Source organism: Clarias gariepinus, chromosome 23, assembly GCF_024256425.1.
Source record: "Clarias gariepinus isolate MV-2021 ecotype Netherlands chromosome 23, CGAR_prim_01v2, whole genome shotgun sequence".
In the NCBI taxonomy this organism is placed as follows: Eukaryota; Metazoa; Chordata; class Actinopteri; order Siluriformes; family Clariidae; genus Clarias; species Clarias gariepinus.
In genome coordinates, this window is record NC_071122.1 from 21,435,563 (window position 1) to 21,451,025 (window position 15,463).

At 39.4% G+C, this 15,463-nt stretch overlaps 1 protein-coding gene across 2 annotated transcripts in view; it reads right to left on the bottom strand.

Moving 5' to 3' along the window:
* Nucleotides 1–1,588: 1,588 nt before the first annotated feature.
* cadpsa (Ca2+-dependent activator protein for secretion a) overlaps nt 1,589–15,463 on the bottom strand; it is a 127,993-nt gene continuing 114,118 nt past the window's right edge. For both annotated transcript variants that reach the window (XM_053483686.1, XM_053483687.1), the window contains 2 exons: nt 5,649–5,753; nt 1,589–2,291 (listed from right to left, as the gene is read on the bottom strand). In XM_053483686.1, coding sequence (XP_053339661.1) covers nt 2,124–2,291; nt 5,649–5,753 — 273 coding nt within the window. In that variant the 3' untranslated portion in view covers nt 1,589–2,123. The remainder of the gene's footprint in view (nt 2,292–5,648; nt 5,754–15,463) is intronic.

Below are 15,463 nucleotides of genomic sequence, written 5' to 3' on the forward strand. Positions count from 1 at the left end.
TTATAGCTGACTGTACGTGCCCAGGTGCTCCTTGTACCCTCGGGACAGCTCAGACAGCATAGACTGTATAGATTATAACCCTACCTAACCTGCCATGGACCGGGCCTCTGTGGGCCTCATCCAGGCTGTGTCAGGTGTCTGTGTCCTTGATGCAGTTTCTACAAAAGAGAGGATTTACGTATTTCAGGAAGGATTCCACTCCATCCGTGGCCCTTATAAAAGAGTTCGTCTGGTGGTAACACCCCTTCTCCTCATGCCTTTAGGCCTGTACGGCCAGATTTTGGCACTCCAGCTCCTTCTGTTCTAAGGCCTGTTAGTCATGTAAGTGTTGCCACTCAGAGCGATTTTAAAGTGTCTGTTAGTACACAAACTAACAAGAGTGCAACTGTTGGCACCCAAACGGATTTTCCTCCAGCACCTGCATTAATTCTGAACCGTGGCATTTCTGCTTTTGTCCCACCCCACTGATCTTCCTGTGGGTGTTGTTCTGGCCCAGAGAAGGTTGATGTTTAATATGTGATTTCTTATACATATTATTTAGGTATTGATGCTCACCCAGGCCCCCTATGTTTTTTTTTACCTTTATGTTGGGCCTTATACTTATTTTATATCGAATTTTTTATTTTTGAATTTAGTTTCTTTTTGTTTGTCATTATGTAGATGCACATACTAGTTTATTTTTGTGTCTACTCTTATTAAAGTCAGTATTCTTAAAACTGATCGTGTGTCTTTTGGTTATTTGCCTATATTCTTACTTAGACATGTGTGCGCGACGTGTATCCAACACGTTTCAATCCTTCATTAAGTGTGCTTGTGTCTCTGCCAAGTACGGCACCTGGCGCCTTATCTTATGCTTGTGTCTCTGTCGAGTCCGGCACCTGGCGCCTTATCTTGTCTATTTATCATACACATGGCAGCTAATTATAAAATAAGTACTGTATAGTTCATGTCTGGGCCACTCTAGGGTTTTTATCCATGTACCTTGGGTACACACTGTACTGTACACTGAGTATCACTACCCATCCCCTTACTGTTTGTTTTACGACCTTGTCTCAAAGTCGTCTGCTTTTCTGGTCTCACCCCAAGGTGACCCCTTTATGTTTAATGCTCCGTCATACTCTGTCTGCTCTTCTTATCTCACCTCTAAGTGAACCAAGTATGTTTTATGTCATACTCTCTACCTACTTCTATATTATTTCACAAAGATTAATATCATGTTGATTAATATTATCATATTGTTACATTGCTGCATACACAAGTATATTTTACTAAAATATGCTTACAGTACCCTCAATGGCCTTCTGCAACAAGGGCGATACACAGCATCAGGTATAAAGAAAAGCAACAATAATAAGAGCGAGATAGAATAAAAATTATTTGCAGGAATGGTATGAAAAGTGAAGCTTTAGATTTTGTACTTTGCTACCAGATAAAATATGTAAATCACAAAATTACATAAAATCATAAAATATACTGTTTGTATTATTCGAAGTATATAATAATATAGTTAATATTGCATTGTAAAAAAAAAAAAAAAAAAAAAAGATGGCCATTCCCAATGGCTTGTGATACCAGAGATACTGTGATAACTGGTTGACTATTCATTTATTGTGTAAATGCAATATAAACACTACCTTTAAACATCCCAAACCAGTTAAATACAACATTTCATTTGGCATACAGTTGAAAAAAAAAAACCCTCCAAAGGAGACTATGCACAATTATGTACTAATATATATTTACAGTACACATAAGAAGCTCCGTACATGTTTGCATTGAACAAGGGACACAACAGGTCATACATTCCTAACCATCTGACGCAAAACATCGCTTACAAATAGTACGCCATATTGCTTCAAAACATTTAGGAACGTGTTTTGGACATTATTACTTGTAAAACATCGATTTCGATTCCCCCAGTTTGTTACAACAATCTTCTGACAAACATTAAATATAGAGTTTTTTTATTTATTCATTTTTTTCTCATGTCATATCAGTAATTAACATTGGCCCCCGTTATCATTCGTACGACTCAAAAAGAAACATTATTAAGGAAGCATGACGAACGTAGTACATGCATCTCTTCGGCAAACTACACCAAACACGACTGCTCCACGTAGCGGTTAATTGTCTTCCTCTTCGCTGTCTTTCATGGAAATGCCCTGCATTCCTCCGTCCCTCACAGATGCCGTGGCCTCCTCCAGCATCAGCCTGTTCTTCACCGTCTCATACATCTTGCTGTTCAGAGTGGAGTCTAGGACACCTTGCAGACGGAAGTCACGGTATTTTTTCTGGAAGGGTCCAAGGAGATTTAGTCAGTGTGGAAAATAAGAGTTTAGTACTGGCAATTCGGGGGGAAAAAAGCAACAATTTATTGCCTTTGTTAAAATAGAATATCTTGGTATAGTATTTACATTATTATAAAATTCACTCCAACAACGAACGTGTACTTTAAATACTAGTATTACTACTGGTACTACTAGAATTAGTATAATAATAATAATAATAACAATAATAATAATAATGAAGTAACAAAGCAAAAAAAGTTAAAGTCTTGTTTTTTTTTAATCTAAGAAATAAAGCACTAGTATGAAAATACATGCGGCTCAAAATTCAGTACAACAGCATGACCTCGAACGTGTTATTGCTTATATATACAGCAGTTAAATTTTATTTGTTATATACACAGTCATACACTGTAGGATATGCAGTGAAATGCTTATACGACCGCTCGTGACCTTAAAAATCAAGTTTATCAATAAGAAATAAATTATGGAATAGAATAAATATAAAAAAACTTAGCTGCAGAAAAAAATTAAAGAACAAAATAAAAAATATAGAATATATAAAAAAAATTAAATATAAAAAAACCCATAAAAAATCCACAAACAGCATTTATGATCAACATATTATAATATGTTTGTTTGTTTATTTAAACAGTTATTTTGACCCTTCCGGAACTAGCAATGAGCTGCTAGCGAACGACAGTTAGTGTAATTAATGGGGTGAAAATAGTTTTAAATTGTTACTGGTACTATGTACCACACAAAATGCCTAAATTGTCTAGATTAACCGAGACTTAACGAAACTTTCTTTTACTAAACTCAGACAAGACAGAGATATTACTCATCGGCCTAAAAACCAGCACACAACAGCTTTCACAATTCAGCCTGCGTTTAGAAGGATGTACTGTTACTACCAGCTCAACAGTAAAAGACCTGGGCGTAACATTAGACAGTAACTTGTCCTTTAAAAATCATATTTCCAATATCACAAAAACAGCCTTTTTCCATCTTAGAAATATCGCCAAACTTAGGAGCATCTTATCTGTATCTGATGCAGAAAAGCTAGTTCATGCATTCATGACCTCCAGACTGGATTATTGTAATGCATTACTCGGTGGTTGTCCTGCATCCTCAATAAACAAGCTTCAGTTAGTCCAAAATGCAGCCGCCAGGGTTCTCACTAGATGCAGAAAATATGATCATATACTGTATATGATCTCATCCCATAACTTCATACTTCAGTAACTGGATTCTGCTTTATGATGTATGGAGCTACACATGCTGCTCCTGTGCTTTCAGTGATTCAGACCTCATCTGCCCTCTGCACCTACTGACTCCTATGCTAAACTGGACTTCATGTTAATTTAAAGAATTTCTATTATATTATACTTTCAGCTGCATAACACACATGATGTTATATCATCTCTAACTGTTATCACCCAAATGAGGATGGGTTCCCTGAATGAGGCTTTGTAGCTTGCATTAGCCGTAAAAAGAACAACACAGGAAGTTCAGAGATCATTCGGGACGACTTAGAGTCAGTTACTAAGGAGACAAAGTGTGACTGGTGTCTGACTAAATGAAGGTTTTGGCAGGCAGCTACTCTCTCCTCTTTCCAGTACTGTACTGATCTACTACTGACTGTACAGGCCTATCTTCACCCATGCTGGCGACTGACAGTTAGTGTAATTAATAACTGTTAGAACACCAGTGACACAAAGTAATACATGTAGTTAAACGTCCCATTGCTGTTACGCTCTATATCACCATTTATAGAATTCCTCTCGTCCAATCAGATTACTCAGTTGTTTACTGTTGTATAACAATGTGCAAATATACTATCAATCTTAATGCAATCCTTTATATGGGTAAACATTTCTAGTTCAATAAATAAATGGACTTTTCAGTTTTATAATTTCAATCTTTGCTATTTGTTATAACATCTGATATACAGTATTTTGGCCAATATCCAGACAACTATTGCTACTGGGTAGTATAACTAAGTTAGTTATCTTCTACTACTTAACTACAGTTCTAACTAGATATGTCTTCTTTAATTCTTATTAAAGGATTCTTATTCCCTCAGTTCTTTTGCTTGATTGAGGATCTTTAAACTAAAATTATTTATATTCTATGACTGTTTGGAAAAAAATAAATATCTGAAACTAAGCTAAATCTATAATTATGTATTAAATGAAATATCTGTATAACCACTAATGCAGATCTTTGCTTCTCTCTCTATTTTTCTAAACAAATATTTAATTAGTTAAAAATATACCTAAGAGTTAAAGACAAATGTTAAAGATTAGTACTTCTTCTTTTAGTTCACTCAAAATATACATACAGTACATATAAACATGCACAGTGAACTCCCCAAAACTAAAAACTAGAAAGCATCTCTTTTATAGTTATTGGAGCAAACTGCCAAAAGTCTAATGTATGAAGTACTAATATTGTATAGAAGTAGTTAGGTATGCTAGTGCGTCACTGCTTTTCACCGTTCCCTCCATGTTTTTTAGGAAGCGTCAGTCTCGTTTGTCTGAACACTGTGTAGTTGTGGATGTCCTTCAGGTTTACATAACAGAGGAAGTGAAGCCTGACTGGTGGCATCACAAGACAGAAATAAACCTGTGATGCCATACTACAAGGTCCTGCTCCTGCTGCTACCCGGAGATCACACTGCAAGATTTAGCAGCAGAGCTGATCTTACAGAGGAAGACCTAGTTTAGCCCATTTACACAAAACTAAATTGATGTTAATGTGGGAACACTGTGTCTTCTAGGTTATTTAAACTATTTTTATTAGGAATTCTGCCTGTTTATTAATCTGCTAGCCTTTAAGAATACCAGCATTTAACAGTTGTTTACTAGTCGCTATGAATTACTCAGGAAATAAAATTAACAACTAATAGACAGACTGTATAGCTATGACCTAAGACTGGTCATGAATTATTAATCATGAAACTATCTATAATTCCATTCCATACATCTACATACTGTATATCCCTATGGAACTGTCTCTACTTGTGTAAATAATTGATTGTAAGGTTGCATAGATTAGGACAAAATTTTATTCATAGCAAATAGACATTCCACAGATGGTCTTTCATCATCACATTATAAAAATATGGTATGAATGTTAAGATATTAATAGTGGAAAATCTATACATCGATAAGCCATAACATTTAAACCGCAGGTTAAAAGCAGGTCTGGCTCTCTAGGACATGACTCCATTGAACCTCTGTAGGTGTGCTGTGGTGTCTGGCACCAGGACGTTGGATCTTTTAGGTCTGGATAATTGCAATCTTTTGCACTCAGCTATATGGATAACATAAATAAATACAAATAAATATCATGTATTACCTTTACAATTCGAATGAGGATTTTCAGCTGGTACAGGTGAAGCTGCAGGTCCATGCGATCTGTTAGCCAGGTTCCCAGTAGGTTCATCGTGCTAGTGTACCATTGCTGAAACACAAATGCAGTTTTTTTCCAAGACAAACAAACACAGATACACACACTGAGAAATATGTGAATAAGATAGGCAGCTTATAATTTAAAGTAAAAAAAAAAAAAAAAAGGGTTTGGAATCTTTAAAAGTAAGTTATAAACATAAATATTGCCCACTGGGAGAACATTTCTAGTCAGCTGGCTCAATGGATCAACTTCAGTCATTTGCTAATATTGTCTGATTAAAAGAAGTGACCAACAAAGACCCACTTGACCAGAGGCGATAGACCCAAACTTCAGCTGATGCTTAGGCAACTTAGGAGCTTAAACTTAAGTTTTAATCAAGACATAAACCACTCCAAACCAACGTTTTAGGTGACCTGAACAACCCTGAAACAAAAATGTTGTCGACTCTTAAGCAAATTCGAGACCTAAGCTTTAACTTACTTTTAAATAACAGTGAACAAAATATTTCTCTTAAAATTCTTAAACCACTCTAGACCAAAGCTTAATTCAACTTAAAAAAAACATACTTAATCTTGTCTTTAGTAGATTCAGGAAACTTAAACAACTCTCAGCTTGAGCCAAGACAACCTTAAACCAAGGCCTTAGTCAACTTTTAAAGCACCCTTGACCATACTTTAGGTGGTTTTTACATTAGGTACGATTGATTTGTACTGTACCCAGGACGATTGCTCCCCCCTCAACACTTGGGGGCTAGCCAGCGTTCACATTATTATCACTATTCTCCGTACTCGGGTACACTTGCGTATTTTCACCCTCTGACATAGGAGGTGGTAGTATACACCTAGTTGCTTTGCAAGTTTTCATTAAACACAAAAAAAGAAAAGAACGGGGAAGTCAATCTTTATGCTATGCCTAATATTATCGATATTTCAGAAGAAAATGTGAAGAGGAATGCTCTCGAGTACCTTCCTACTTTATCAGCAATTGCTGTGTAGGTCAAAGGATGAAAGTGGTGCATCCTACGCACACACACAGGAGACAGGCAGCACTGATGCCGTTGCATTCACATCCATTTTCAGGTATAAAAGGCTTTCATATCTGATTCAATAATTGCCCGTGACTCAGGCAGGGTTCCAGAGTACGGGACGATTGTGTTTTTATTGATTAAAATAAATAAGACTTTGGGGTCAAGTGTTCTCAGAAACAGTCATGGGTCCCTAATGTGAATACATCCTTAGACACTCCTGGACCAAAGCTTTAGTCATCTCTGAAACAACCCTGGTCTAAAGATTCAGCAAACTTACTTCGGACCAATGCCTTAAGTGACAAACAACCCTTGACTAAAGCTTCAACTGACTTTTCGAGATAACTGGACCGAAGCTTCAGGCGGAGAAGAACACTTCCTTTCAGTGAATTACTAATTGACACCATGCAAGCCCACAATCTGTCTCTGCTGCTCGTGGTCATAGACTGAGAGAGATGCTCAGTCTGCCATCAGCCCATGTTAGCATACACTCATCACTCCTACTCCTCTTGTTTTACCAGAGGAGAAGCAGGCACATTGTCCTTATATACCCGACTATCTCTTCCTTTATCCTCTCATTTTGTCCCTGAAACTTACTGAACTCAAGGCAACTATTTAAAAGCAGACGCTCTTGGCTTTTGGGTTGCAGATGTTGGACTGTGGGGAGGATCTGGACTGGATTCGAACTGATTGGTTGTGATAGAGCTGAGCAGTTGATGGGAATCCTAACAGTCTGGTTAAATGAGGAAAAAACATGTGTGTTTTAAGAGGTTTCAGTTTGAAAAGGTACAGTTTCAGTTTGTGGTTCAGTCTGCAAAATTAGGAGGCTACAAAACAGTGCCGAATGGCTTTTCCAAGCCAAATGAATTAAACATTCACCTAACAATCTTAATCCAATGTACTGAATTAGGGCTCATGGTACTGATGCCTCATTAGACACATTATCTCCCAAGTAGCTATGACATACTGTATGCAAGCATCTATATTTTAGATAAATGAAGGTTAACAAGAGTGAACCACATGAAATGCCTGACAGGTTCTTCACCTTCTAGACAAGTACTGTATGATCTCATCATTTTCATGTTCTTCCTTTACGTGGGGCTCCATAGCTCGGAAAAAGCATTGGAGAGGTTGAGGAGGATCTGAAGGTTTGGTTGTGTGGTACTTCGGGGGGTTCTGTGGTATCTTACTTGTGGTGTGTGTGCGTGTGTGTGTGTGTCTGTGTGTGTCAGGGCTCGGTGTTAATCTGGGAGTGCTGTGTGCCTGTGAACGCTCGGGCAGCCGGTCCGTGATAGACCCCCACAGAGAGGCCAGGCCTGGACAACTTCACAACTCACACATACTCTCTCTCTCTTTCTCTCTTCATTTCTCTCTGCCTTTATTACACACTCTGTCTTCCGTTTAATCTGACTGATCTCCATTTTCCGTGTCCTTCACCTGTTCTGGTTAATTCCTGGAAACCTTATTTGGGCAACATTTGCTTACAAAAGCACAACATGACAAAGCAGTGTGACCAAATGTGAGCATATCCTAAATATATATACAGTATATATACATTTAAAAACATTGTTAATTGCATAGGCATACATCAAAGACATAATTCTAAAATTTAAATCTTTTAAATAAAAGAAAACAATAAAATAATTATAATAATTATAATTGACGGACACTGAGGCGAGCAAATGCAGAAACCAGGCCTGGTCTGGCTTGCAAAATGAACAGTGCTGGTTGTGGCACTTTGTTCTGCTATGACGAAAGGAACAGAAGTCTCTCTCGGAGGGCATAATGTACCGCGCCACTTTTTGGATATGAAGCAGCGGGAAGCTGGCAGCGTCTGCCAGCCGAAACAAGAGTATCGTGCCTCTGAATACATAATGAAACGGATATGGAAAAAAAAAAAAACTGTGATCATCTAATGAGTTCCATCTGATATTAGGATTTATGTGTGTGTGCGTGTTAAGCATTACCAATACTTGCACACACATGAACATCTGCAGGCCCCCCACACCTCTAGAAGGGAGTGTTGAATGGTTGTGCGACCTCCTGCCCCCTGCAACACCACACATACACGCACCAGAAAAACACCCAGTTTTCGAGCGAGCCTGCTTTCACACTCCAATCTTTGACATGTTACAGGAAGCCATGGTGCCTAGCAGGGGGCAACAAACAAAATTCAGTGCAAGGCTGCATGCTCTTCCACACCCGTCCCATCACACACACACATGCATATGTACATTATGCTACTTTTACTATCCCTACGCACACCTGAGTCTAGGCAGTGGGAGTTGGTGAGGATTCAGATCAGGCCTTTGTTTGTGTGACCTGAAGAAAAAAAAATCCCTCTTTTGTAGTTAAAGCAGGAATTTTGTAGGGTGGAGGAGGTGGAGACTCGGTGGGGGGTACAGGGGGATTACAAGCAACCTGTGACTCTGCCTCTTTCTGCCCTTACTGGAGGTAGTGTGTGCTTTTCAATGAGTTAGCGTGTGCATGTGCGAGTATGAGCTTGGAGCGTGTGTCTGAGCGAGAGGCCTGCTCTGTGCGGCCAATGCCGCTCGAGAAGCTCTCCCGCTGGGACCCAGCTGTGTCTGCAATTAGCGGGAGGGATGGAATGAAGATTGCCGCTAGAGTTGACGCTAATGCAAAATGACAGGTTGCTGGAAAGCTTGAGAAAGCCTGACTCAGAATTCCTTGTCTCTTTTAACTCCTTGCATTCATGCACACAACCTGTTCGAGAGAGGACCAAGGATCGAATCAAGTCTGTCTGCTTCTCTTGTCCACCATCTTTTTTTTTTTTTGGTCACTGAGCTCAGGCTTGAAGCTGAATCAGGCCCCCTGGTGCAGAAGACTCTTTAAAACTGACTACAAGACATTATGCTCTTAGGACAAAGGGACGGGCTAATCCTACCTGCTCGCTGTTCACAGCCACTGTTGGCCTATTATTGTGTGCTTTCTGGCCCCTGAGAGGAGGTCCATTGACAAGGGAACTCAATTACCATGGTAACTCACACCGACGAGCTCACGTCTATCTCTCTCTTTCTCCCTCTCCCTGTCTCTTGCCACAGTGGGACATCCTGACCCAAAGGAAAACTTTTCACAGCAAACACACGACCCCAAACATGTTCCACTATCGCTCCATTGTAGTAGCACTCAAATTCAGCCTCTCTTCTTTCTCGTTTTTTTTTTCACATTCTCCATCCCTCCTTCTCTCTTTTTCTGTCCGTAGAAAGAGGTCCCCCTGAAAGGCGGGATTGAAGAAAAAGTTTAAGGCTCAGCAAGCATGTGAGGTTCAAACTGCTTTTGATTGAGCGGCGCGTACAAAGTGGAGCCTTTGCATGCCTCGTTGGAGCCTTAAGTGCAACAAGCCTCCAATGTTTCTGCTCAGGCCTAGTGCTACGTCTGTAAAGGGACGCTTAATCTTTTCGTCTCACAGACTGGCTTAGCAAAGGAAAAAAAAAACACATACAGAGGACAAACTGTTTAATTTAGAAACCCTTTTGGTATTTTAACAAGCATTCGAAATAATGTGTCACCACGTTTTTTTTTTGTTTGTTTTTTTTAGCTTGTTGATCTACAGCTTTGGATGAAAAAAAAGGGAAAAAAAGCCCCTCTACTATTGGACCTCCAGTGGACTCTGTTCTTATGCACAAGAGCCTGTTCACTAAATGGATAACAGTATGCAAACAGAGCTCTCTTCGCCAAAACATGCTCGGAGAGAGAGAACGAGCTTGTTGGGATGAACTAAACGCTGGGAATTATAGCCCACGTCCGTGTCATTGAGTAAACACACAATGAGCAAAAAAGAGGAGCGAGGGAGAAAAAAGAGGACGGAAAGAAAGAAGCGAAGGAGGAGGAGGGCGGGGAGGGGGGTTGTGAGTAAGGAGCTGTGAGCAAAAGTGCTCACAAAGGAACGCTTAGAGGCGGATTGAGACGCAGCCGAATGAGGAGCGCAACACTTCTGGGGCTCGGTCTTGAATGGGGTCGGGAGGGGCGAAGAGAGAAGGGGGGTGCACAAAATGGAATAAGCCAGCGAGCACTTGAGAATCCCGCAGAGCACCTGAATGGGCCGAGGGAGGGCGGGGGACGGAGGGGGTGAGCCGAAGGTGAATGGCCTGCCTTTTGGGACCAATTTGTCTCTTTTCTCCCTCCGATTCCCCCTGCCTCCGTGCTGACAGATGTACAAAGGCGGACCCGCGCTGAGACTCTCGTATACGCGCACCCGCTAGCAGCTGTCACTCCTGTCAGACGAGTTAATCAAACAAATACCACCATACTTTGGTTTACATCATGGAGAGAGAGAGAGCAAGAGAGAGAGAGAGAGCAAAGTGGTTGGCTAAATTTCCTGTTTAGAAAAGCAGAATGACCCCATTCACGCGATCCCTCACTACAAATATATATATTTCCTTGTCATCCAAAATTAGTCCCTATTTGCACCGTAGCATTAACCCACCAGGTCTACGCTCGACATGCTGAGAGCTGGAAGAAAAAGAAAAAAAAAAAAAGAAAAGAATCCAAGCTCCTGCAATTATCAGAAACCTAAGCGGCTTACAGCAGCAGCAGCAGCGCCGCCTCCATTCTGGACGAAGAAAAACCTTTTAACATGTTTGGAACAATAACCATGGGAGTACCTGTTGGTTCTCCACCTCTTTTAGTCTTTAAATTCTTTTTATTATTTTTTTGTAATATACATCTCCACCCACTTGCTGTCCTGACTGCATTTTGCTAAGCTTCTTAATTTAAAAGGCTAGTCTGCTGTGAAAAACATTACACGCAATCAACCTTTACGATAAGATGATTACCATAATGCCATCAAAGGTTTAAAGAGATTTTATTTTTCGGGCCAAATATACGATAGCTACTGTATATCTGAGTAACTCTCTGTAAATAGCTGTGAACAGTTTTTGGATTTGGGCATTGAATGCAGAATAAATATTTGGATCCGGACTCCACCTTTGTGAGATCGTGACCTCTAGATCAAGTGGTGTGTTTTGGATCATTGAATGAAGTCATGAACGCGACTGCAAAGTGGTATCAGGCGGTGAAATGGTATAGCTCCGTAACAAAACCCGAGAACAAGCAGAAGCACTATAAACTCAGCATCTACGTCAGCAAGGTCGTCAGAAATGCTTGGAATCAATCAATGCCCTAATCCCAAACCCCTAGAAAGGCAGATTAAGGGTATAATTGACCCGTGTAATCTGATGGCATATCTCTGGATGCCTGAGTTGCTGATCTGAGCTCAAGAGCTCTAACACACACACACACACACACACACACACACACACACACGAAAACACTGGGATTTTTTTAATCAATGATCTCCGAGTCGCTGAGCCTGAATCAGACAGATGAGCGTTCATGTTAATCCCACTTTCTTCAGCCACTCTTTAAAGGACTAGTAGAAAAGACAGAGGGCAAAATAAATGAATTCCCTAAACCCCTCTTATATATCCTTTGTCTATCTGTTTGTCTCAGAATAACTGTACAGAAGTATAGAAACATGATATGGTCCCAGCCATGACCTTAATGCAACAGGAAATGACTGCATGCTTGTTTAAATAACAAATCATTATTATTGGATCTTCATCACGGCAGACTAACAAAGCGGACGTGACATTGTTAGAGTCAATACTGAAATATCATGAAAGACAAAAAAAAGACTATATATATATATATATATATATATATATATATATATATATATATATATATATATATATATATATTACAGCAGTACCTCAGCGTACAAATTTAATCCGTTCTGGAGTCAAGTTTTTTAGGCGAAATTTCGTGTTGCGAAACGCTTCTTCCCATAGAAAATAATGTAAATGCAGATAATTCGTTACAGCCTCCCAAAAATATTACCAATATTACAAATTTCCAACACTATAATCATATTTATTGCATATAAAAACAATAAAACATTCAAATGACGTAAAATATGAAATAAATCAACATTAAACCTCAATCGTAACCTTCATTCATGATTCTTCTTGGTACTGGCTGCTTTTAAAACAAAACTGAAAGCCGCTCCATTTTTTTTTTGGTACCGTCCTTGCTAACATGCTTGAGACCCAAGAAGCTACAGTATGTTTTCACAAAATCTTGCATGAATCGCAAAAAAAAAAAAAATTTATCTCTCTTCACTTGGCTTTCCATAGACACAAACAAGTTTTGAACGGCTCCCGGATGTACGCACAACTTTGGTTTGGCTCGGCTTGGTTGTTCATGTTGGAAAATTTCTGTTCATAAGGCAAAAATGCGAGGTGGGGCATTTGCATGCCGAGATACCACTGTATATTCACCATAAGGTGTCCTGTATACGTTAGCATATGAGCACCTTAATCTAACATTGCGCTACAGATTCTTGACTCTGATTGGTCAGACTGTAGCAATTAATTCACAAGGACTTGTATTCCTCTACATAATCTACAGCCAGTAATAAACCATTAAAATCTTATGTTGTTTAACAATAATAAATATGTAATATTAAATAAATATGTAATTAAGTATATCTCCAGCATCAGTGCTGATATTTTCAGCTAGAAGAAAATTTTCAGGACTTTACACTTTTACACATAGAGAGAAAACCCCACTAGCGAAAACTTGTTTCATGGATGTTCAACAAGATTAAGTGCAACTCCAAAGAGATAATCACAAATACTCTGGTTACCAGCACTAAACCACCATCATAATCTTTGATGATTTTTCTATAAAAGCACATCTTGTGTAATGTGTTTTATTTTGTTCCTCACTCTATGTTCCACAGTCATCCTTGTACAGTATAATCAACACATTTAGACATCAATAACTGCAGCGTTAATGATCCTTAAACTGTTCTGTAACCGTTGTTGTGCTTGACGCACAGCCGTTTCTGAGCCAATACTATTACAAAATGGCAGAATAGACGGGCACTGAGCGTAATCATATTGTGTTGTACGCGCTGGTGAGAAATCCTCATCCTTGACCCCAATTAACCTCCGCCGAAAAACACTCCGTGCCTGCTTCTTTAGGACGGTTTCCCGCCTGGGCTTATCATCCAGTTAGATCAGATCAGATCAGAAACGCCCACGAGAAAAACTTACAAAAAAATAAAAAAATCATCGAATTAGAAAGAGAGTTAAGAAACTTCCAGCGTTCAGGGTGAATCGATGAAATGTAGCGGTTCTGAGAAAGCATGAAATTACGATGGACGAAGAAAAATCAAATCAAAACAAAACAAAATTACCCCCTTGGGATTATGTTATGAGACTGGCTTGTTGCAATGAGCTTTAAATGAAATAAAAGGAATTAGAATTGTTACACATTAATGCATAGCAACAGAGGACCTTTAACAGGCGTATGCACACCGTGTATGAAATAAAACACTCAAGGGAGCGCTGTTAGAGGAAAATAATCAACTGTAGTGTAGTGTGGTGTAGTGTGGTGTGGCCAGACAGGAAGCAGATTATTATTATTATTTATATTATTTCTTTTTATCGGCTACTTTCATTTAGTATCATGGAACATCTGGAGGACATCCGCATATTGCCTTTCCTGTGAACAAACACTTACCAACTCAAGAACAACTGGTCTTCGACTTCTGTAAATGTGATACTAAGAAAATGCTGGAGAATCCCTTTAATTGTAAATGTAAAGGATATGAACAAAGTAAAAAAAAAAATGATATGAAGATGTTGAGAAGAAAGGTGGTGATATAGCACCACCATATTGAGAAGGTGTGTGCATGCATTTATATTAGTGTGTGTGTGTGTGTGTTTTAGATTGCTTGGCCTGTTTGTTGCACTCTCTGCTGGTATAGCCACTTCAGCAGGTGGGGAAAGGAGCCAAACGTGTGCCCTGCATACCCATCTGGGGTCAGAGGGGGGAGCCCGGGGAGAGGGGGGCCCGGGGGGTGTGGGCATGAGATGGGGTGGAGAACTGGAGTGGAGAAGATGGCTGGATGTCTGTGAATGCATGTATGAGGGGGAATTCTCCAAGGAGGCGGGTCATGCTAGTAGATGTACACAGGAAGATTAGTCGACTCTGAATCATGCCACTCGAGATAATGTGATAAAAACAACTCAACAGGAAGGATAAGTTCCACTTTGATTCAGGTGGAGAGGAAAAAGAGCGAGAGAGACAGAGAGAGAGAGAGAGAGAGAGTGGGGGGGGAACAAAACAAAACAAAGGAAATGCAATGAGACAGGCACAGCGAGAGGGAAACAAAGAACGGATGGGAATATAAGGAGTGATTTCTCTTTCCTAGTTTTTTTTTTTCCCGTTTTGCACACACACATTGCAACGCATAAGCTTTTTTAGAATGCCGCACATACTGTTCAGAGTAGAATAAAGAGAAGCAGAACGTTGAGTAAAACTCAAAAGACAGGTTTCAGGTTTCAATGTTAAAGAAATAACACTTCAAAATTAGGAATGCATCGATAATGATCCTGCTATCAGATATGAGTCTGATGCCATGCTTGTTTACTCAACCTTATAATTTTTTTTTTAAATCCAGAACCATCTGATGTGATACTGATCCTAGTATATGATGTCGCACTAATGAACAGATGACACTTACGAGACCTGATAAACATCGTGATCGTTAAACTCACCACGAAGAGGAGTTAATCGCCAGCAGCAAAAGAAGGCTAGGCAAGGAAAAGTGCAAACAAAAGCTTCTATGCAACACGGTTGACATGATGATATATTATTAATATCCTGATAAATTATGGCAGTAAAAATTTTATAATGATAAAAA